General features: G+C 43.2%; 1 protein-coding gene across 3 annotated transcripts in view; it reads left to right on the forward strand.

Moving 5' to 3' along the window:
• The window catches only part of LOC121545912 (solute carrier family 41 member 1), a 28,880-nt gene extending 13,630 nt beyond the window's left edge, over nt 1-15,250 (forward strand). For all 3 annotated transcript variants that reach the window (XM_041856829.2, XM_041856830.2, XM_041856831.2), the window contains exons 3-11: nt 2,021-2,128; nt 2,517-2,588; nt 2,973-3,117; nt 3,305-3,451; nt 9,472-9,616; nt 9,863-9,942; nt 11,576-11,710; nt 13,594-13,742; nt 13,924-15,250. In XM_041856829.2, coding sequence (XP_041712763.1) covers nt 2,021-2,128; nt 2,517-2,588; nt 2,973-3,117; nt 3,305-3,451; nt 9,472-9,616; nt 9,863-9,942; nt 11,576-11,710; nt 13,594-13,742; nt 13,924-14,097 — 1,155 coding nt within the window. In that variant the 3' untranslated portion in view covers nt 14,098-15,250. The remainder of the gene's footprint in view (nt 1-2,020; nt 2,129-2,516; nt 2,589-2,972; nt 3,118-3,304; nt 3,452-9,471; nt 9,617-9,862; nt 9,943-11,575; nt 11,711-13,593; nt 13,743-13,923) is intronic.
• The last annotated feature ends 6,480 nt before the right edge of the window (nt 15,251-21,730 follow it).

Consider the following 21,730-nt stretch of genomic DNA (forward strand, 5'->3'; position numbering starts at 1 on the left):
AGCATCTAATGGGGCAGAAGGATCAACTGCACCTGCTGCCTCTTTCTATTCTCTGTCAAGGACCGGGGATTGAATGAAAGCCTCTTGGTAGAGGTTCATTGTTTGTTTGTGAGCTAGTAAGATGGAGCCTGTTGGTGTATCATATGACAGAGAGAGTGATCACTCTAGTGATGTCTGGACCCCTCACCAGGACTGACGCATCAATGTACAAGATAACTTTTGGTGTTTTCTGAGTTTTGTTCCATTCTCTCTAATATCTTCTGGGGAAAAGGAGTATTTACATTTACATTTTAGTCATTTAGCAAACGCTCTTATCCAGAGCGACTTACAGTTAGTGAGTACATAAATTTTTCATACTGGCCCCCTGTGGGGTCAAGGACATGGCGAGGACAGCACAAGAACAACGTCTAACTTCAAGAGGACTTTAATCAAGTTCACCCACTTTTCAGCACAAGGGTCCTTTGTTACTTCTTCATAGTCACCAGCTTTGTTGTCACGACCTTTCATGAATCACGGAAAGCAACATTGTAGTGAAGTCAAGCTCCCACCTGTGAGGTAAGCGGCGGAGACACTAGCTTGTGGTGCTTACTGGCGAAAGAACATAGTACTTGTCTGTGGATCCCAGGCTGTGTCACTGTCCACCCCCAGCCCTTTATCCCTACCCAGTCAAGCGTTTGAGGAATGGGGTAAGTGGATACAACCATGGTGGTGACACGGCTGGAACTGGAGCTGTGCTACCAGGGGAAGAAGTTGCGTGGCTTCACCTGTAAGCTGACCCGCTCTGCCCATGGCTTCCTGCCTGAGAGCTCCTGGCAGATTGCAGCCCAGGTGCTGCTGCCATACCTGGTGGCTGGACTGGGAATGGTCTCCGCTGGCATCATCATGGATATTGTACAAGTATGGATCTATGTGATGGGCTACCTGTCTCCTCCTACTTCTGTGTATTTATAACCATCTGTGATCACGTGTGTGTGTGTGTGTGTGTGTGTATATATAACTTATTATAGGCCTCTTTTATGTAGATTGATAGGATTCAAAATGGTCAGGTCATTAAAGGCCAACAGGGACAGACCACTTACAGCGCTGTCTTAGAACATCTGAGAGAATTGTTTTGAGAATGGTTTCGCTCCTGTTGTAACCCCTCTGGATATTAGTAATGCATTTTAGTCACAGGGGCACTGGAAAGATGGACAATGACTTGAAACACAGGACTCATCATGCCTAAGATTTTCTCAGAAGCTTATCAGTTTGTTTCATGAAATTTCCTCTAATATCCTCTCTATTTTGGATGCCCATTTTCAACTCTTTCTCCTCCTTCCATTGCCATACAAATCCGATTTGGAGGTGGGAAAGGTCTGGGGAGGCTTTAATTGAATAGAGAGAGCGAGTGGGCAGTTGGCTGACATAGGGAGGATTGATGAATCAGACTGGTAATGAGAGAGACAGAGGTTTGCATCCCAAATGGCACCCTATTCCCTATGTAGTGCACTAAAAAAGGGATAGGGTGCTATCTGAGCTGGAGCTAGGGCTCTGGACCGCCCACCAGCGGAGGCAGAAGGAACTGGGACACTTCCCAAGATAGGGCCCGAATGTGACAGCCTTCCATCGACATTCGAAAAGAAATTGAGAGCGGCATATAAAAATAACTTACCCCACCCCCATCCTGGCAAAGCTGACTTATCTGTTCATTTATACTTTCCTCTATTTTTAGATCTGCAGTGGGAGGTTTGTAGACACGTTGTCAAGAGGAACTCTCATTCACTCAATTTAACTATTTTAATGTTCTGTCTGACAAAGTCTATCTGACAAAATAGATGCCAATATATAACTGAGATTAAACTCTAGTAATATTTAATTTTGAAGATCACAGTTTACAAAGAAAGGAAGGACTGCTGGTGTTGGATGATTATTTTAGCATTGGGATGATGGTGGTATTTGAGGACAATGTAAGTGTTTATCCCTGTCGGGGTCCGGCTGAAAGGACACAGTTGATAATGATGTCTGTGTCTGTGTGTTTCAGCACTGGGAGGTGTTTAAGATCATCACAGAGATCTTCATCCTGGTTCCAGCTCTGGTGGGGCTGAAGGGCAACCTGGAGATGACCCTGGCTGCTCGCCTCTCCACCGCAGTGAGTCCACATCTTCAGCATCCTAATATAAATATAATAATATATACCATTTAGAATACGCTTTAATCCTAACAGTCATACTTGCATACATTTTACGTACGGGTGGTCCGGGGAATCAAACCCAGTATCCTGGCGTTCCAAGCACCATGCTGTACCAGCTACTGAGCTACAGAGGACCGCATCCTATTGTATAAAGTACGTAGTATTAGCCAAAGTAGGACGGCAAAGTAGCCTGGTCTCTTCATGCTCTCTTGCTAACTCGTAGGGGCTAGTGTCAAAGTGTAAAAAACACACATTTCCCCACAAATAATCACACAGAAAGCTCTTGTTGAAAAGCCAAAGTTTGATGTTGGCGTATGTTGTACTGATGATGAGCTCTTTTGTTTAGGCTAACACTGGACAGATGGATGACCCCAAGCATCAGTGGACGATGGTGTGCAGCAACCTGGCTCTCATTCAGGTATTCTCCAATATTCCATGACATGGTATCATTATAGTAAAGAATTATTGAATTATTTCTGTATGCTTTGATATTGATTTATTGGGAGACAGGCAGACAGGAAGATGGACATTCATAAGTCTTCCACGGCACAACTTGGCCTTTTATCTCCAAGCCTGAAAGACATATAGCAGCACTGTAACTGTAGCCCGAGGCTAACTTGACCTCGAGAATGGGATCACCGTAAAAGCAGCTGTGTTAGACTCGTCCAAGTTTAGGAAGAGCTCAAGATAGCCCTTGGTCACACATTATCCAAGGCATAATAATGTAGGTATGGTAAGCCCATAAGGGACAGTAAATGTGATGGATGAACCCAGGGGATGTGAAAATCAATTCTATCCACAGGTTCAGGCCACGGTGGTGGGCTTCCTGGCTGCAGTGGCAGCCATAACACTGGGGGCCATGTCTAGAGGTGGGGTGGAGCTGGACCAAGCTGCTGTGCTCTGTGCCAGCAGCATCATCACTGCATTCGTTGCAGCACTGTCTCTAGGTGAGTTCACCCTCAGGGTGTCTTTATTGGATTGAGATTCCAAGTGTCTTGATAGTAGTATCTGTTAACAGTTATGCTCACAGTCACCCCCTCTCTCTCCCTTCTCCATCCCTCGCTCTGCCTCCCTCCCCCTCTCTCCTTCCTTTCCTCCCTCCCCCTCTCTCCCCCTCCCTCCCTCCCTCCATAGGGCTCGTGATGATCGGGGTGATCATTGGCGCCAGGAAAGTGGGCATCAACCCAGACAATGTGGCCACACCCATCGCTGCCAGTCTGGGAGATCTGATCACACTGTCCCTGCTGGCTGGAGTCAGTACTACACTCTACCAGTACCGAGGTATGGCTTTATTATAATGGATGAAGGGCTTAATCAACTTTGAATTAGAAAGCAGTAATTAAACTATTAATAGAGTCAGTAGAGTGCATGTATCTGGGTAAATAACTATTTAAGCAAATTAAGACCTTCTCCACATTGTGGTCAGAAGTTACAGTGAACAAAAATATAAAGGCAACATGTAAAGTGTTGGTCGAATGTTTCATGAGCTGAAACAAAAGATCCCAGACATTTTTCATATGCACAAAAAGCTTATTTTTCAAAAAAGAATTTAATTCTTGTTTACATCCCTGTTAGTGAGCATTTCTCCTTTGCCAAGATAATCCATCCACCTGACAGGTGTGGCATATCAAGAAGCTGATTAAACAGCATAATCATTACACAAGTGCACCTTGTGCTGGGGACAATAAAAGGCCACTCTAAAATGTGCAGCGTGCAATTGGCATTCTGACTGCAGGAATGTCCACCAGAGCAGTTTGTATTTGTATTTGTATTTATTATGGTTCCCCATTAGCTGCTGCAAAGGCAGCAGCTACTCTTCCTGTAGTCCAGCAGAAATTAAGGCAGTAATATGCACTACCAGTCAAAGATTTGGACACACCTACTCATTCAAGGGTTTTTCTTTATTTTTAAAAATTTTTACATTGTAGAATAATAGTGAAGACATCTAAACTATGAAATAACACATATGGAATCATGTAGTAACCAAAAAAGTGTTCAACAAATCAATATATATTTTATATTTGAGATTATTCAAATAGCCTCCCTTTGCCTTGATGACAGCTTTACACACTCTTGGCATTCTCTCAACCAGCTTCATGAGGTAGTCACCTGGAATGCATTTCAATTAACAGGTGTGCCTTCTTAGAAGTTAATTTGTAGAATTTCAGAGTATGCAAAGCTGTCATCAAGGCAAAGGGTGGCTATTTGAAGAATCTCAAATATAAAATATATTTTGATTTGTTTAACCCTTTTTTGGTTACTACATGATTCCATATGTGTTATTTCATAGTTGTGATGTCTTCACTATTATTCTACAGTGTAAAACATAGTAAAAATAAAGAAAAACCCTTGAATGAGTAGGTGTGTCCAAATTTTTGACTGGTATTGTACATTATAATAACAAAAATCAACATTAAAATACATTTTTACAACAGATTTCACAATACATTAAGTGTATGGCCTCCGGCCACTACTCTACTACAACACACAATCCAGGTGTACGTGTGTGTATAGTGTGTATGTTATGTGTGTTTGTATGTATGTGTTTGTACCTGTGTGTGTGACTCTTCACAGTCCTCGCTGTTCCATAAGGTGTATTTTTATCAGTTTTTTAAATCAGATTTTACTGCTTGCTTGAGTTACTTGATGTGGAATAGAGTTCCATGTAGCCATGGCTCTATGTAGTACTGTGCGCATCCCATAGTCTGTTCTGGACTTGGGGACTGTGAAGAGACCTCTGGTGGCATGTCTTGTGGGGTATGCATGGGGGTCCGAGCTGTGTGCTAGTAGTTTAAACAGACAGCTCGGTACATTCAACATGTCAATACTTCTTACAAAAACAAGTAGTGATGAAGTCAATCTCTCCTCTACTTTGAGCCATGAGAGATTGATGTTAGCTCTACGTGTACAAGGGCCAGCCTTGCTGCCCTGTTTTGGGCCAGTTGTAATTTTCCCAAGTCCCTCTTTGTGGCACCTGACCACAAGACTGGGCAGTAGTCCAGGTGCGACAAAACTAGGGCCTGTGGGACTTGCCTTGTTGACATTGTTGTTAAGAAGGCAGAGCAACACTTTATTATGGACAGACCTCTCACCATTTTAGCTACTGTTGCATCAATATGTTTTGACCATAACAGTTTACAATCCAGGGTTACTCCAAGCAGTTTAGTCTCCTCAACTTGCTCAATTTCCCCATTATTCATTACAATATTTAGTTGAGGTTTAGTGAATGATTTGTCCCAAATACAATGCTAGGACTAACTGATTTCTTGCCACCCATTCTGAAACGGACTGCAGCTCTTTGTTAAGTGTTGCAGTGATTTCACTCGCTGTAGTGCTGACGTGTATAGTGTTGCGTCATCCGCATACATAGACACACAGGCTTCACTCAGACCCAGTGGCAGGTCATTAATAAAGATTGAAAAAAGTAAGGGGCCTAGACAGCTTCCCTAGGGAATGTCTGATTCCACCTGGATTATGTTGGAGAGGCTACCATTAAAGAACACATTCTGTGTTCTGTTAGACAGGTAACTCACAATCCACAAAATAGCAGGGGGTGTAAAGCCGTAACATATACGTTTTTCCAGCAGCATACTATGATCGATAATGTCAAAAGCCGCACTGAAGTCTAACAAAACAGCTCCCACAATCTTTTTATTATACATTTCTCTCAGACAATCATCCGTCATTTGTGTAAGTGCTGTGCATGTTGAATGCCCTTCCCTATACGCGTACTGAAAGTCTGTTGTTAATTTATTTACTGTAAAATAGCATTGTATCTGGTCAAACACAATATTTTCCAAAATGTTACTAAGGGTTGGTAACAGGCTGATTGGTTGGCTATTTAAGCCTGTAAAGAGTGCTTTATTCTTGGGTAGCGGAATTACTTTTGCTTCCCTCCAGGCCTGAGGGCATACACTTTTTTGTAAGCTTAGATTGAAGAGATGGCAAATAGGAGTGGCAATATCGTCTGCTATCATCCTCAGTAATTTTCCATTCAAGTTGTCAGACCCAGGTGGCTTGTCATTGTACACTCACTTTATAGAATTCAAAATTACAATGCTTGTCTTTCATAATTTGGTCAGTTATACTTGGATGTGCAGGTTCGGCATTTGTTGCTGGCATGTCATGCCGAAGTTTGCTAATCTTGCCAGTGAAATAATTAGTAAAGTAGTTGGCCGTATCAGAGGGTTTTGTGATGAATGAGCCATCTGATTAAGTGAATGATGGAGCTGAGTGCATTTTTGCCCAAAATTTTATTTAAGTTGCTCCAAAGCTTTTTACTATCCTTCTTTATATAATTTATCTTTGATTCATAGTATAGTTTCTTCTTCTTTTTGTTCTGTCTAGTCACATGATTTCTCAATTTGCAGTAGGTTTGCCAATCAGTTATGCAGCCAGACTTATTTGCCATTCCTTTTGCCTCATCCCTCTCAACCATAACATTTTTCAATTCCTCATCAATCCATGGAGATTTAACCGTTTTTATAGTCATTTTCTTAATGGGTGCATGCTTATTAGTAACTGGAGTGCTCCTCATTACACACTACAGACCAGCACATGTTCTTTACATCATCAACTTAGGAATCACTACAAAACCTCTTGTAGGACCTCTTATATACAATATTAGGTCCAGCCTTTGGAACTTTGGTTTTCCTAGATATGGCTACCATATTGTGATCACTACAGCCGATGGATTTGGATACTTCCTTACAGCAGATTTCTGCAGCATTAGTAAAGACATGATCAATACATGTGGATTTCATTCCTGTGCTGTTTGTAAATACCCTAGTAGGTTGACTGATAACCTGAACCAGGTCGCAGGCACTGGTTACAGTTTGAAGCTTTTTCTTGAGTGGGCAGCTTGATGAAAGCCAGTCAATATTTAGGTCACCCAGAAAATATACCTCTCTGTTGATATCACATACATTATCAAGCATTTCACACATATTATCAAAATACTGACTGTTAGCACTTGGTGGTCTTTAGCAGCTTCCTACAATAATTGGCTTTAGGTGAGGTAGATGAGCCTGTTGCCATATTACTTCAACAGTATTTGACATGAGATCCTTTCTAAGCTTTACTGGAATGTGGCTCTGAATATAGACCGCAACACCACCCCCGTTGGCATTTCTGTCTTTTCTGTAGATGTTATAACCATGTATTGCTACCACTATATATAATCAAAGGTATTATCTAAGTGAGTTTCAGAGATAGTCAGTATATGAATGTAATCTGTTACTGTCGATTTCATAAACCTTGTTTCTTAGGCTACATATGTTAATGTGGGCTATTTTTAGCACTTTTCTGGGATGCTTGATTGTTTTGATTGTTTTACTGAGCGGCTTATCAGAAATAGACATGACCGTGATATTTATGTTTGAGCTGATAGTGCAGAATTAGCTGCACACAGCAAACTTCCTATTAGGGCACACCGCCTCAGTGCTAACAGTATAACTCTGGTTCATAGACACATTATTACTGCATACAATCGCTATTGGATCGACAGGGGAATTCAGGGGACTTAGAGGGACATAAATTAGGTTACTTGCATTATGACTTCCAACACTCCTGGGACAATGTACATTTGCTGCAGCACTACGACAACTCAGTGACACAATGGTAGGGATTATCTGAGCAGGGCTTGGGTCGTTGATAAGTCATTGTCTCAACGCAGCCTTGAAATGCGTGGACAGAGTTCAGGAGCCAAGATGATTTGGATGGACTCTGTCATTCCTGTAGAGCATCTTTTGTTTCCAGAAGGTGTCAAAGTTTATTTTTATTTTATTTAACCAGGTAAGCCAGTTGAGAACAAGTTCTCATTTACAACTGCGACCTGGCCAAGATAAAGTTATCGATAAAAGTTATCCCAACAGAGCTACAGTAATCTTTTAGCCAGATGTGTAATGCCAGTAGCCTGCTGAATCTCTCACAGACGCGGCCCAACGATGGTACCGGGCCAGAAATAATTGGCTGCTGCGGGATTGTCTGATACCAGATACCCGGACAGCTGAAGAAACTGTGGGTTTGCACAACCGAAGAATTTCTGCACAAACTGTCAGAAACCGTCTCAGGGAAGCTCATCTACGTGCTCGTCGTCCTCACCAGGGTCTTGACCTGACTGCAGTTCGGCGTCATAACCGACTTCAGAGGGCAAATGCTCACCTTCGATGGCCACTGGCATGCTGGAGAAATGTGCTCTTCACAGATGAATCCCGGTTTCAACTGTTCCGGGCAGATGGCAGACAGCGTGTATGGCAGGGTGTGGGCGAGTAGTTTGCTGATGTCAACGTTGGGAACAGAGTGCCCCATGGTGGCGGTGGGGTTATGGTATGGGCAGGTATAAGCTACGGACAACGAACACAATTGCATTTTATCGATTGCAATTTGAATGCACAGAGATAGCGTAACGAGATCCTGAAGCCCATTGTCGTGCCATTCATCCACCGCCATCACCTCAAAAATGGCAAATTATTATTATTATGTTTCAGTATGATAATGTACGGCCCCATGTCGCAAGGATCTGTACACAATTCCTGGAAGCTGAAAATGTCCCAGTTCTTCCATGGCCTGTATACTCACCAGACATGTCACCCATTGAGCCTGTTTGGGACGCTCTGGATCGACGTGTACAACAGCGTGTTCCAGTTCCCACCAATATCCAGCAACTTCACACAAAAAAAAAGAAACAAAAAAAAGAGAAAAAAGAGAAAGATAAATTAAAATAAAGAAAATAATGGACACAAAAAAAAATATGGAAAAAAAAAAACTTCACACAACCATTGAAGATGAGTGGGACAACATTCCACAGGCCACAATCAACAGCCTGATCAACTCTATGTGAAGGAGATGTGTCGCGCTACATGAGGCAAATGACTGGTTTTCTGATCCACGCCCCTACTTTTTTAGGTATCTGTGACCAACAGATGCATATATGTATTCACAGTCATGTGAAATCCATAGATTAGGGCCTAATGATTTTATTTAAATTGACTGATTTCCTTATATGAACTGTAACTCAGTAAAATCGTTTACATTGTAGCATGTTGCGTTTATATTTTTGTTCCGTGTAAGTTCCCACTCATCTGTTGCCTGTGGTCAGCACCGACTGTACAGTTAGCTAATTTTACAAAGCCCAATTTAAACATGCAGAAGTAAAATGGTTTTAATGTTGAATTATCAAACAATTTTTAAGCAATTTTGGAGGTGCTCCTATGTCAGATGAATTGTGTTCTATTTGTGTGGGAGAGGGGTAACAGTGCATTGTGGACACTATTCTAAGCTGTGTTTTCTCTGTTGTGTAGACGTCTGGTACCTGTCTCCCCTGTTGTGTGTGTTCTTCCTGGCTCTGATCCCTCTGTGGGTGGTGGTGGCCCGGAAGAGCCCTCAAATCAAGGAGGTCCTCGTCTCTGGCTGGCAGCCTGTCATCATAGCCATGTCTATCAGCAGGTACGACACACAGGACACCTTATCATTATTTTCATATGGTCCTGTATGGCTCAGTTGGTAGAACTTGCAACGCCAAGATAGTGGGTTCGATTCCCGGGGCCACCCATACGTAAAATGTATGCACGCACGACTGTAAGTCGCTTTGGATAAAAAAACTTGTATTATTATTATTATATTATTATTATTCAATACATGTATCTGATCAGTAGATGCTTGACTGATGTTTTTCATTATGACCTTTTTCAGTTTTGGGGGACTCATATTGGACAAGACTGTTAGCGACCCTAACTTTGAGGGGATGGCTGTCTTTACACCCGTCATAAATGGTGAGTGGACTCATCTTGGTTAAATTAAACTAGAAAATGGTTTCGGAACACATTATACAAGGATGGAAATGGGTGAGTTGAGTTATTAACTCTACCATGAGACATGCATGACTCTCTTCGCCTGAGTGAGAATGAGATGTGAAGACAATACTGGTGAGACAGCATTCGGCAGCCCCATTCTGTGAGCTTGTGTGGCCTACCACTTGGCGGCTGAGCCGTTGTTGCTCCCAGACGTATCCACTAAACAATAACAGCACTTACAGTTTACTGGGGCAAATCTAGCAGGGCAGGAATTTGACGAACTGACTTTTTGAAAAGGTGCCATCCTATGACAGTGCCACATTGAAAGTCACTGAGATCTTCAGTAAGGCCATTCTACTGCCAATGTTTGTCTATGGAGATTGCATGGCTGTGTGCTGGATTCTATACACCTGTCAACAACGGGTGTGGCTGAAATAGCCGAATCCACTAATTTGAAGGGGTGTCCACATACTTTTGGTGATTTAGTGTATCTTTTCAAGGAAATTAACTTAAATATGATTAGGCTATATAGTTTACAGTGTCGGTAAATTCATATTGATAATGGAAAGAAGTGGCGGGCACTCAACCAACAAGAGTCGAGGTGCAACCTTTTCAATAAATATGGATTACCCATTTCTTTGTCTCTGCCTGCAAATCGTCCCGCTCCTAAAAGGTAGGCTAAATCCTATATGCAAAAGGTAGCTCGTGAGAAAGTGCAAGTGTCTGCTCTCATCATTCTTGCTGCTTCAAGTTCAGTATCCATATCCTCTCCTAATTGAGCGTGCGATATCAGGTGTGCTTGTGATCTCAATTAAATAGAGTACTAGGCTTTATCCTATGCAGAAGCACAGGCAGATATCTTTCCAAGGAAATTAACTTCCTAAATATGATTAGGCTATAGTTTACTACATTGCCTAGAAATATATATTGATAACCCATATTTGTGTCCGTCTGAGAGTTGTCCCTCTCCTGAAAGGTAGGCTATTAGGCCTAAGCTAAACGTAGCTCAAGAGAAAGTGCAAGTGTCCGCTCTCTCTCCAACTCTGCATTCTTCAAACTACGTCTAGCATATTGGCTGATATAGCCCAGTAATACCGATAGCCTAATATAATGGGCTACGTGAAAATCTCGGGTAATTTAACCTAGCCTATTTCTTAGGTTATTTTAGCGCATTTTGATATTACCTATAGTATAGGGCGCACACTTGCTGGAACCATGGCTGTCAAGCGAGCTGTGTCACATATGCCTAAAATAACATTGCAGGACTGTGGTTGGGTTGGAGACCAGGGAGCGGGGTGGGAGTCAGACAAAAAGCCAGCGGGAGCGGGCAGGTGCGGTATGAAAAGCTGAGGGCGCAGGATGAAGACATCAGTCCCGTGCAGACCTCTACAATCAGGGATCTATCAATGTGGAATTGATCAATCAAATAAGAAATGAAATAAATCAACAATTCCTAAGAGTATATCCTTATGAAGTCAAAAGCATGTGGTGGACAACATATGTGTTTTACATATAGAGAGTCATGTTTCATATTTCAATGGAAAAGCATGTGACTATATAATAGGAGACTTGTGTGGTTGATATTCTTTCCATGCTTGGTGGTTCCCCTCAGGTGTTGGAGGGAACTTGGTGGCCATCCAGGCCAGTCGGCTCTCAACCTACCTTCACTTCTGGAGCATGCCTGGAGTCTTGCCCTATAAGATGAGACAGCACTGGCCCAGCCCCTTCACTACCTTCTTCACCTCAGGAAAGGCTCCTCCACTCTGTCTTTCTATAGAGGGTCATGGATTGCATGTATATATGTCTGTGGGGAACAAAACAGGGAGAATATATGCCAGTGACATCCTCTCTGTTTGTGATTTATCAAATATGAACTTTACTCTTTGGAACCACTCTCTTGCCATTCTTGTTATATTTGTCCTCTCTTCATCATAGTATTTGTACATACAGTGCATTCGGAAAGTATTCAGACCCCTTCGCTTTTTCCACATTTTGTTATGATACAGCCTTATTCTAAAATGTATACAATTATTTTTTCCCCTCATCAATCTACACACAATACCCCATAATGACAAAGCGAAAACAGGTTTTTAGAAATTTTTGCAAATGTATTACAAATAAAAAACAGAAATACATTATTTACATAAGTATTCAGACCCTTTGCTATGAGACTCAAAATTGAGCACAGGTGCATCCTGTTTCCATTGATCATTCATGAGATGTTTCTACAACTTGATTAGAATCCACCTGTGGTAGATTCAATTGAATGGACATGATTTGGAAAGGCACACACCTGTCTATATAAGGTCCCACAGTTGACAGTGCATGTCAGAGCAAAAACCAATCCATGAGGTCGAAGGAATTGTCCATAGAACTCTGAGACAGGATTGTGTCGAGACACAGATCTGGGGAAGGGTACAAAAATATTTCTGCAGCATTGAAGGTCCCCAAGAACACAGTGGCCTCCATCATTCTGAAATGGAAGAAGTTTGGAACCACCAAGACACTTCCTAGAGCTTGCCGCCAGGCCAAAATGAGCAATCGGGGGAGAAGGACCTTGGTCAGGGAGGTGACCAAGAACCCGATGGTGACTCTGACAGAGCTCTAGAGTTCCTCTGTGGAGATGGAAGAACCTTCCAGAAGGACAACCATCTCTGCGGCACTCCACCAATCAGGCCTTTATGGTACAGTGGTCAGACGGAAGCCACTCCTCAGTAAAAGGCACATGACAGCCTGCTTGGAATTTGCTAAAAGGCACCTAAAGGACTCTCAGACCATGAGAAACAAGATTCTATGGTCTGATGAAACCAAGATTGAACTCTTTGGCCTGAATACCAACCGTCACATCTGGAGGAAACCTGGGACATTCTCTACGGTGAAGCATGGTGGTGGCAGCATCATGTTGTGGGGATGTTTTTCAGTGGCAGGGACTGGGAGACTAGTCAGGATATAGGGAAAGATGAACGGAGCAATGTACAGAGAGATCCTTGATGAAAACCTGCTCCAGAGCACTCAGGACCTCAAAGGTCCACCTTCCAACAGGACAACGACCCTAAGCACACAGCCAAGACAACGCAGGAGTGGCTTCGGGACAAGTCTCTGAATGTCCTTGAGTAGCCCAGCCAGAGCCCGGACTTGAACCCGATTGAACATCTCTGGAGAGACCTGAAAATAGCTGTGCAGCCACGCTCCCCATCCAACCTGACAGAGCTTGAGAGGATCTGCAGAGAAACTCCCCAAATACAGGGGTGCCAAACTTGTAGCGTCATACCCAAGAAGACTTGAGGCTGTAATCACTGCCAAAGGTGCTTCAATAAAGTACTGAGTAAAGGGTCTGAATACCTATGTAAATGTGATATTTCCGGTTTTTATGTTTAATAAATTTGTAAGAATGTCTAAAAACCTGTGTTTGCTTTGTCATTATGGGATATTGTGTGTAGATTGATAAGAGAAAAACTAACATTTAATCCATTTTAGAATAAGGATGTAATGTAACAAAATGTGGAAAAAGTCAAGGAGTCTGAATATTTTCCAAAGGCACTGTATTTACCTTTCAGCCAGTGCTTCCACAGTAACTAACTAGATAAGAAAGCTACCTACAGTATTCATTAGTTGCCTTTGTCTCTCCAGGTGTGAACTCCAAGTCAGCGAGGGTGTTGTTCCTACTGGTGGTGCCTGGTCACCTGGTGTTCCTCTATACCATCTCTCTGCTCCAAGGAGGCCACACTGCCCTCACTGTCACCTTCATCGTCTGCTACCTGTGTGCCACCCTTCTCCAGGTACACCCTATGCCCTCGCCTGCTACCCTCAGTCACTGGTCCACTGATGGAGTTTGGTAAAGTCTCATACAACGTTATAAGGACTTTTCATTATAGAGTTATTGACGTATAAGGACTTATGGATTTCTCATTCAAATCTGATGTGTGATTGATTGTCTGTCTGTATGGGATGTTCCTCCAGGTGGGCATCCTCCTCTATGTGGCTGACCTGATAGTCCGTCTGATGTGGAGGAGGAGTCTGGACCCAGATAACTTTTCCATCCCCTACCTGACAGCCCTGGGAGACCTGCTGGGGACCGGCTTCCTGGCTTTGGTCTTCCGCTCCGTCTCACTCATGGAGGGGCTGGGACTCTGAAAGGGAGGGGGGTCATCGGTCTCCTACAGGCCTCTCTGTGCTGTGCCTTCCCAGACCAGGGGTCTGTATCATCTCCTTGCCCTGCCTCTCCTCTGCCTTCACCACTGGAGGGGAGTTAGTTACTCTACTGGGCGTGGGGATGGCTGTGTGACTGACTGACTGCATTCACTCACTCACTCACTCACTCACTCACTCACTCAGCTTGCAGTTCATCAGCAGGTGTGGGTCGTTAAAAACCTCAAAGTATGGGTGATGGGACAAACTGCAAACTCATCCAGGTCCTATTTCACACACCCCACATGTCACCTGTGAATGTGAGACGACTGAAAAATCAACACACTAAATTGAACTTTTTCTGAAATTCGGGAACGGTTATTGATCAAGAATGGGTGCATTGTATGTTGGTGTATGAAAATGAATTTGAACTTGTTTACAGTATTTCTGGATGTAGAATGCAGAGTGGGGCTTGGCAATAGACAGAACTCAAAAAACCTTAATGGACTGGTAACTACTGGAACATTCTGTTGTAGACCAAACATCACCACCAATGCTTAGCTTGAAACTACTGCACCCATTGAAATTGAAACTAGGGTGTGGGAGAGAACTGGACCTGTGAATGTATCAATGATAGAACATATTTGAAGGACATCAGTATTATTTAGTGATTTTCTAAGAGCTGCTTACTATCACAGTGTTAAGTTAAAAAGTTACAACTTTTAAGGGAGGAACATCTTAAACCAGAATGAAGTTACTATTGGCATGTCATCAGTAATGTGAGATGGGGTAAGGGCAAAGAATTGAAACTGTTCTCAAATCTGCTCAAGGCTATCTCGTATGACAGGACAGGCAAAAGTGTCATTGCAAAATGCCTGATAAAGCTTTACTAATGTTTTTCACATATTAATGTTCAGCAGCAATCTTAAATGCAAAAACAAAGCCTTAATGTACACAGTATCTGTCAAGTCCATGTATCATGAAAGTTACATGTCGGTGTGTTTTGTATAATCACAAATGTCTATTTAAAGAAAAGGTAGCTTTATTTAAAACATTGCAATGGCCCCATTCACATGCCTTCTGTACATTACAACTGTAGTGCCCTCACTGCCAGCTCATGGTTAAGGGGCTTGAATAAAACAAATCTTAAGGCCAGGCACCACAGACTGAAATGGCATTTTTGCATCTACTTGATATTTTGGTCCTTTAATTTGAGAACTTTCAAAAAGTAAACATGAAAATGAAAAAAAGAAACTAATGTAAATGTATTTTTTAGTTTGTTTATCATCCTACCGTCATCAATATTTCATGAATTTTAATCACTTTAAAGTGGACATACATCCATAATTTCAAAGTTCACTACATTGAATCACACATTTTAAAGTCAATTTCATAGAGAATGTTACAAACTGGACTATATCTAGTAACTTACTTTGAAGAGATTTGGTCAAAATAGGCATTTGGCGATTGGTATGCAGAATTCAGTGTACTTGTCTTTTAACTGTCATTTCTCAAAAGTCAGACTCTTCCCACAGGCCAACTCATTTTTCTCAGCTTCAGAAGCATCTACGTTCACCAAAGTTTGTGTGGTTATCCTTAGATATATTCTCCAGAATTACTCAGAGGGAATTGTTGATTTGTCAAATATTTATTATAGATTACATTTTCTTGGAAATAGTTGCCAAAAATGCTTTTTATGTACAGGTAACTGCCAAAATAAAGGAAACACTTGACTAAATGAGGGATACAAAGTATATGGAAAGCAGGTGCTTCCACACAAGTGTGGTTCCTGACTTAAATACGAAATTAAAGTCCCATCATGCTTAGGTTTCTTATTTTGGCTACCATGGCTATGCCCCCATAGGATGACAATGCCGCCATCCACAGGGCACGAGTGGTCACTGAATGGTTTGATGAGCATGTAAACCATATGCCATGGCCGTCTGGCACCAGAGCTAACTCACAGCTAACTCTACTCAAATCAAATTTTATTTGTCACATGTACTGAATACAACAGGTGTAGACCTTACCATGAAATGCTTACTTACAAGTCCTTAACCAACAATGCAGTTTTAAGAGTTAAGAAAATATTTACTAAATAAACTAAAGTAAAAAATGTAATGATGGTGTTGGAGTTGTGCTTGGCCACGCAGTCGTGGATGAACAGGGACTACAGGAGGGGACTAAGCACACACCCCTGAGGGACCCCGTGTTGAGGATCAGCGTGGCAGATGTGTTGTTGCCTACCCTTACCACCTGGGGGCGGCCTGTCAGGAAGTCCAGGATCCAGTTGCAGAGGGAGGTGTTTAGTACCAGGGTCCTTAGCTTAGCCTAAATGAAGTGACTGAGCCACGAGTTGAGGACAAATGAAATCAGCTTCCCTCCCTGTCGCAAAGATTGCTTCATCATCCCCTTCATTTGAGGAAGAAGACTGATAATATTTTATTAATCAAATGTTTTGTTAAAAATTGTAATATTAAAATACCCATCACATTACACATTTAGTAATGACGGGATGCATTTGAAAGTTCAAGCACAGTATCAATAGGTGGGGGAAAATGTGTCTGTGCATTGATAAGCACACCAAAGACGGCATTAACGATAGGTAATAAAATGAAAATGGCACTTCTACTAGCCTATTTCACAGCATAGCCTGCTGAATTCGCAAGAAAGCTTTTATTTCGTGTTGATTTCGGCAAAAATGTAAATGTGCCACTGACACGCCCATGTATTGATGTTTCAGCATTGGCTCAGTGAATAGTTCCACGTTCGACTAGCCATGTGCGACATGCACGCGCAGTTACAAGCCTGCTAGAGTTAGCTGCAGGCTGATGAGCAATATCCACCGTCATAGTACGGATGAAGCCTGAGCTGGAATGTGAAACTAACTGAAGCTGGATAGCTTTATAAACGCCTGAGTAGATCTAGCTTGCTTCGTAGTGTATATCACTCTGATCTCAACCCACTTATGGGCGATCCTGGAGCGGCGCTTGAGACAGCGTTTTCCACATAGAAATAAGAATGAATAGAACAGGCTTGGAACCTCTAACCCTGGCAATTTGACTGGTAAACTCAAATACACTCACAATGGCTGCCTGGTATTGTGATGTAATAATTTCCATGGTAATGTAGAATGTTCATTCAAATGATGCTAACTGACATTGCTTACATTTACATTTTTTACATTTTAGTCATTTAGCAGACGCTCTTATCCAGAGCGACTTACAGGAGCAATTAGGGTTAAGTGCCTTGCTCAAGGGCACATTTACGTCATTTAGCAGACGCTCTTATCCAGAGCGACTCACAAATTGGTGCATTCACCCTATAGCCAGTGGGATAACCACTTTACAATTTTTTTTGGGGGGGTAGAAGGATTACTTTATCGTATCCCAGGTATTCCTTAAAGAGGTGGGGTTTCAAATGTCTCTGGAAGGTGGTGAGTGACTCCGCTGTCCTGGCGTCGTGAGGGAGCTTGTTCCACCATTGGGGTGCCAGAGCAGCGAACAGTTTTGACTGGGCTGAGCGGGAACTATGCTTCCGCAGAGGAAGGGAGCCAGCAGGCCAGAGGTGGATGAACGCAATGCCCTCGTTTGGGTGTAGGGACTGATCAGAGCCCGAAGGTACAGAGGTGCCGTTCCCCTCACTGCTCCATAGGCAAGCACCATGGTCTTGTAACGGATGCGAGCTTCAACTGGAAGCCAGTGGAGTGTGCGGAGGAGGGGGGTGACGTGAGAGAACTTGGGAAGGTTGAACACCAGACGGGCTGCGGCGTTCTGGATGAGTTGTAGGGGTTTAATGGCACAGGCAGGGAGGCCAGCCAACAGCGAGTTGCAGTAATCCAGACGGGGAGATGACAAGTGCCTGGATTAGGACCTGTGCCGCTTCCTGTGTAAGGCAGGGTCGTACTCTCCGAATTTTGTAGAGCATGAACCTGCAGGAGCGGGTCACCGCCTTGATGTTTGCGGAGAACGACAGGGTGTTGTCCAGGGTCACGCCAAGGCTCTTCGCACTCTGGGAGGAGGACACAACGGAGTTGTCAACCGTGATGGCGAGATCATGGAACGGGCAGTCCTTCCCCGGGAGGAAGAGCAGCTCCGTCTTGCCAGGGTTCAGCTTGAGGTGGTGATCCGTCATCCATACTGATATGTCTGCCAGACATGCAGAGATGCGATTCGCCACCTGGTTATCAGAAGGGGGAAAGGAGAAGATTAGTTGTGTATCGTCAGCGTAGCAATGATAGGAGAGGCCATGTGAGGATATGACAGAGCCAAGTGACTTGGTGTATAGGGAGAAAAGGAGAGGGCCTAGAACTGAGCCCTGGGGGACACCAGTGGTGAGAGCACGTGGTGCGGAGACAGCTTCTCGCCACGCCACTTGGTAGGAGCGACCGGTCAGGTAGGACGCAATCCAGGAGTGAGCCGCGCCGGAGATGCCCAGCTCGGAGAGGGTGGAGAGGAGGATCTGATGGTTCACAGTATCAAAGGCAGCAGACAGGTCTAGAAGGACAAGAGCAGAGGAGAGAGAGTTAGCTTTAGCAGTGCGGAGAGCCTCCGTGACACAGAGAAGCGCAATCTCAGTTGAATGACCAGTCCTGAAACCTGACTGGTTTGGATCAAGAAGGTCATTCTGAGAGAGATAGCAAGAGAGTTGGCTAAAGACGGCACGCTCAATAGTTTTGGAAAGAAAAGAAAGAAGGGATACTGCTATGAATGAGGATGTTATATATGAGGATATTGCTCATGAAATGTAATTTGAGTTGAATCAACAAATCACAGCACAGACTGATGGTTACACTTCCTGCTTTTACTTCCTTCTTTGCTCTTATGGGTTCACTCGCAATGGCCGCCAGTCCACCCATTTTCTATCAATCAATCAATCCAATGTGACATCAGCAGATGTCACAAAGTGCTATACAGAAACCCAGCCTAAAACCCCAAACAGCAAGCGATGTAGATGCACAGTGGCTAGGAAAAACTCCCTAGAAAGGCAGAAACCTAGAGAGGATCCAGGCTCTGAGGGGTGGCCAGTCCCCTTCTGGCTGTGCCGGGTGGAGATTATACCAGTACATGGCCATTAAGGCCAGATTTTTCTCCAAGATGTTCAAACGTTCATAGATGAACAGCAGGGTCAAATAATAATCACAGTAGTTGTAGAGGTTGCAACAGGTCAGTACATCAGGAGTAAATGTCACTAGGCTTTTCATAGCCGGGCATTTAGAGGTTGAAATAGCAGGTGCGGTAGAGAGAGAGAGTTGAAAACAGCAGGTCTGGGACAAGGTAGCACGTCCGGTGAACAGGTCAGAGTTCCATAGCCGCAGGCAGAAGAGTGGAAACTGGAGCAGCAGCACGACCAGGTGGACTGGGACAGCAAGGAGTCATCAGGCCAGGTAGTCCTGAGGTATGGTCCTAGGGCTCAGGTCCTCCGGGAGGGGAGGGAGAGAGAGAGAATTAGCATACTTAAATTTACACAGGACACCGAATAAGACAGGAGAATAACACCAGATAACAGACTGACCCTAGCCCCCCGGCACATAGACTATTGCAGCATAGATATGCCATCATTCACTTGAATGGGGACGCCTGTTCTATTCATTCTTATTTCTAATGGTTTTCCACCACCACCACCAACAAAACACCAAATTATGGAATTTCTCATAAGAATGGTGTCACATCCCTCCAACAGAGTTCCAGACATTTGTAGAATATATACCAAGGTGCATTGAAGCTGTTATGGCTTGTGGTGGCCCAATGCACTATTAAGACACTTTATGTTGGTGTTTCATTTATTTTGGCAGTTACCTGTACATGTCTTTAGTATTTTACAGATAGAAAGACGAAAACATGATTTATCCATAATCTGGTCGAAGTAAATCCGGTCCTGGAGCGTCTTACCAAAATGAAACCAAAATATTTAGGCTGACTTCATCCAGTGTCCAGAAAAATAGATTTTGCGGTATATGAAAATATGTGCACCTAATTTGCATATTGTAATACAAAAAAGCATTATATTTGTGTCTACATGTAACTGGTAAAAATGTATTGTGATAGTGTGTGGTGCCTGGCCTTAACATGCCTTTTTCTACACAATTGCAGAACTCTCATATTATTTAAGTTACCTTTCATAGACATTTCAAATGATGGTATCAATTACTTCATAAATGTACAACAAGCATCAATATGGTTTCTGTAGTCTGTGGCTCTGGTCAGTCCCACTGTAATAATAAAAGCACTGAACAGTATGTGACCGCATAACCCGTCATATTTCTCTCTCAGCTCTCCCTGTGCTCCAGTCAGTCAATCCCATTGGTTTAACACAACTGACCACTGGTCTGTATCAGTTAGTGTACATTGGTATTAAATTCACAGTTTGTTGGTAACACACGATGAGCACATAAAGGAGTTTTTAAAGCCTGTGCAAAATGTTCCCCAATTAATTAGCTATATAGAAATTGCAGATAGGGCTTTTGTACTTTTCAAAAGTGGAGCAAACTTGAATTCCTTCACAATAGTTTCATAGCCTCAAAATAGATTTCTGTCACAGAATAACAGTCATTCATAATTGAAAATAAGGACATGGAAAAAGACATCCTATGATGGTTGATCCTATGATGGTCCTATGATGGTTGATAACCGGTAATGACAATACAAGATGTCATCACTTTCTACTAGTGTGCTTGGTTTTTGAGAAATTAGTGTGTGAAAGTATAATTTATATTGAATGGTGGATATTATTACTATAAAATACAATTTGCCACTTGCAAAGTGAACATAGAGGACTCTAACATAAGACAACATTTACAGAAAAACAGCAAGACAACTGTGTAATACTGGTATAATAAATAGTGTAACTACCTGCTCATTTCTCTGTAGGCTAAATTGGTAGCAGAAAATACCAGGTTTTACAGACCACTTGTCAACAACAGTCAAATGTTGTGTCACTTCCCAGCTGAGGAGTTCATGAAATGATGCAACTCTACTGAGTGCAACCTCTGTTCTCTCCAGACATTATTCACAGTCTACGGGTGTTTGTCTGAAACAGGCTGTCTGTACACAACTTGAATGTAGCTCGTTAACACTCAGGGAGCTTGCCAAATTAATTATAAAGTAACCTGCCTCAATGACTACCGCCCTGTAGCACTCACATCTGTAGTCATGAAGTGCTTTGAAAGGCTGTTCATGGCACACATCAACCCCATCATCCCAGACACCCTGGACCCACTCCAATTTGCATACCGCCACGACAGATCCACGGAAGACGCAATCTCAATTGCACTCCACACTGCCCTCTCACACCTACACAAGAGGAATACCTATGTGAGAATGCTGTTCATTGACTACAGCTCAGTGTTCAACACCATAGTCCCCTCCAAGCTCGTCACCAAGCTTGGGACCCCTTGGACTGAACACCTTCCTCTGTAACTGGATCCTGGACTTCTTGACGGGCCGACCCCAGGTGGTTAGGGAAGGAAACACCTCCGCCACGCTGACCCTCAACACGGGGGCCCCATATTGACGGGGCCGCAGTGAAGAGGGTCAAGAGCTTCAAGTTCCTCTGTGTCCATCACTGAAGACTTAACATGGTCCTCTCACACCAGTAGTGAAGAGGGTGCGACAGCGCCGCCTCTCCTTCAGGAGGCTGA

Source organism: Coregonus clupeaformis, chromosome 30, assembly GCF_020615455.1.
Source record: "Coregonus clupeaformis isolate EN_2021a chromosome 30, ASM2061545v1, whole genome shotgun sequence".
Taxonomy (NCBI): domain Eukaryota; kingdom Metazoa; phylum Chordata; class Actinopteri; order Salmoniformes; family Salmonidae; genus Coregonus; species Coregonus clupeaformis.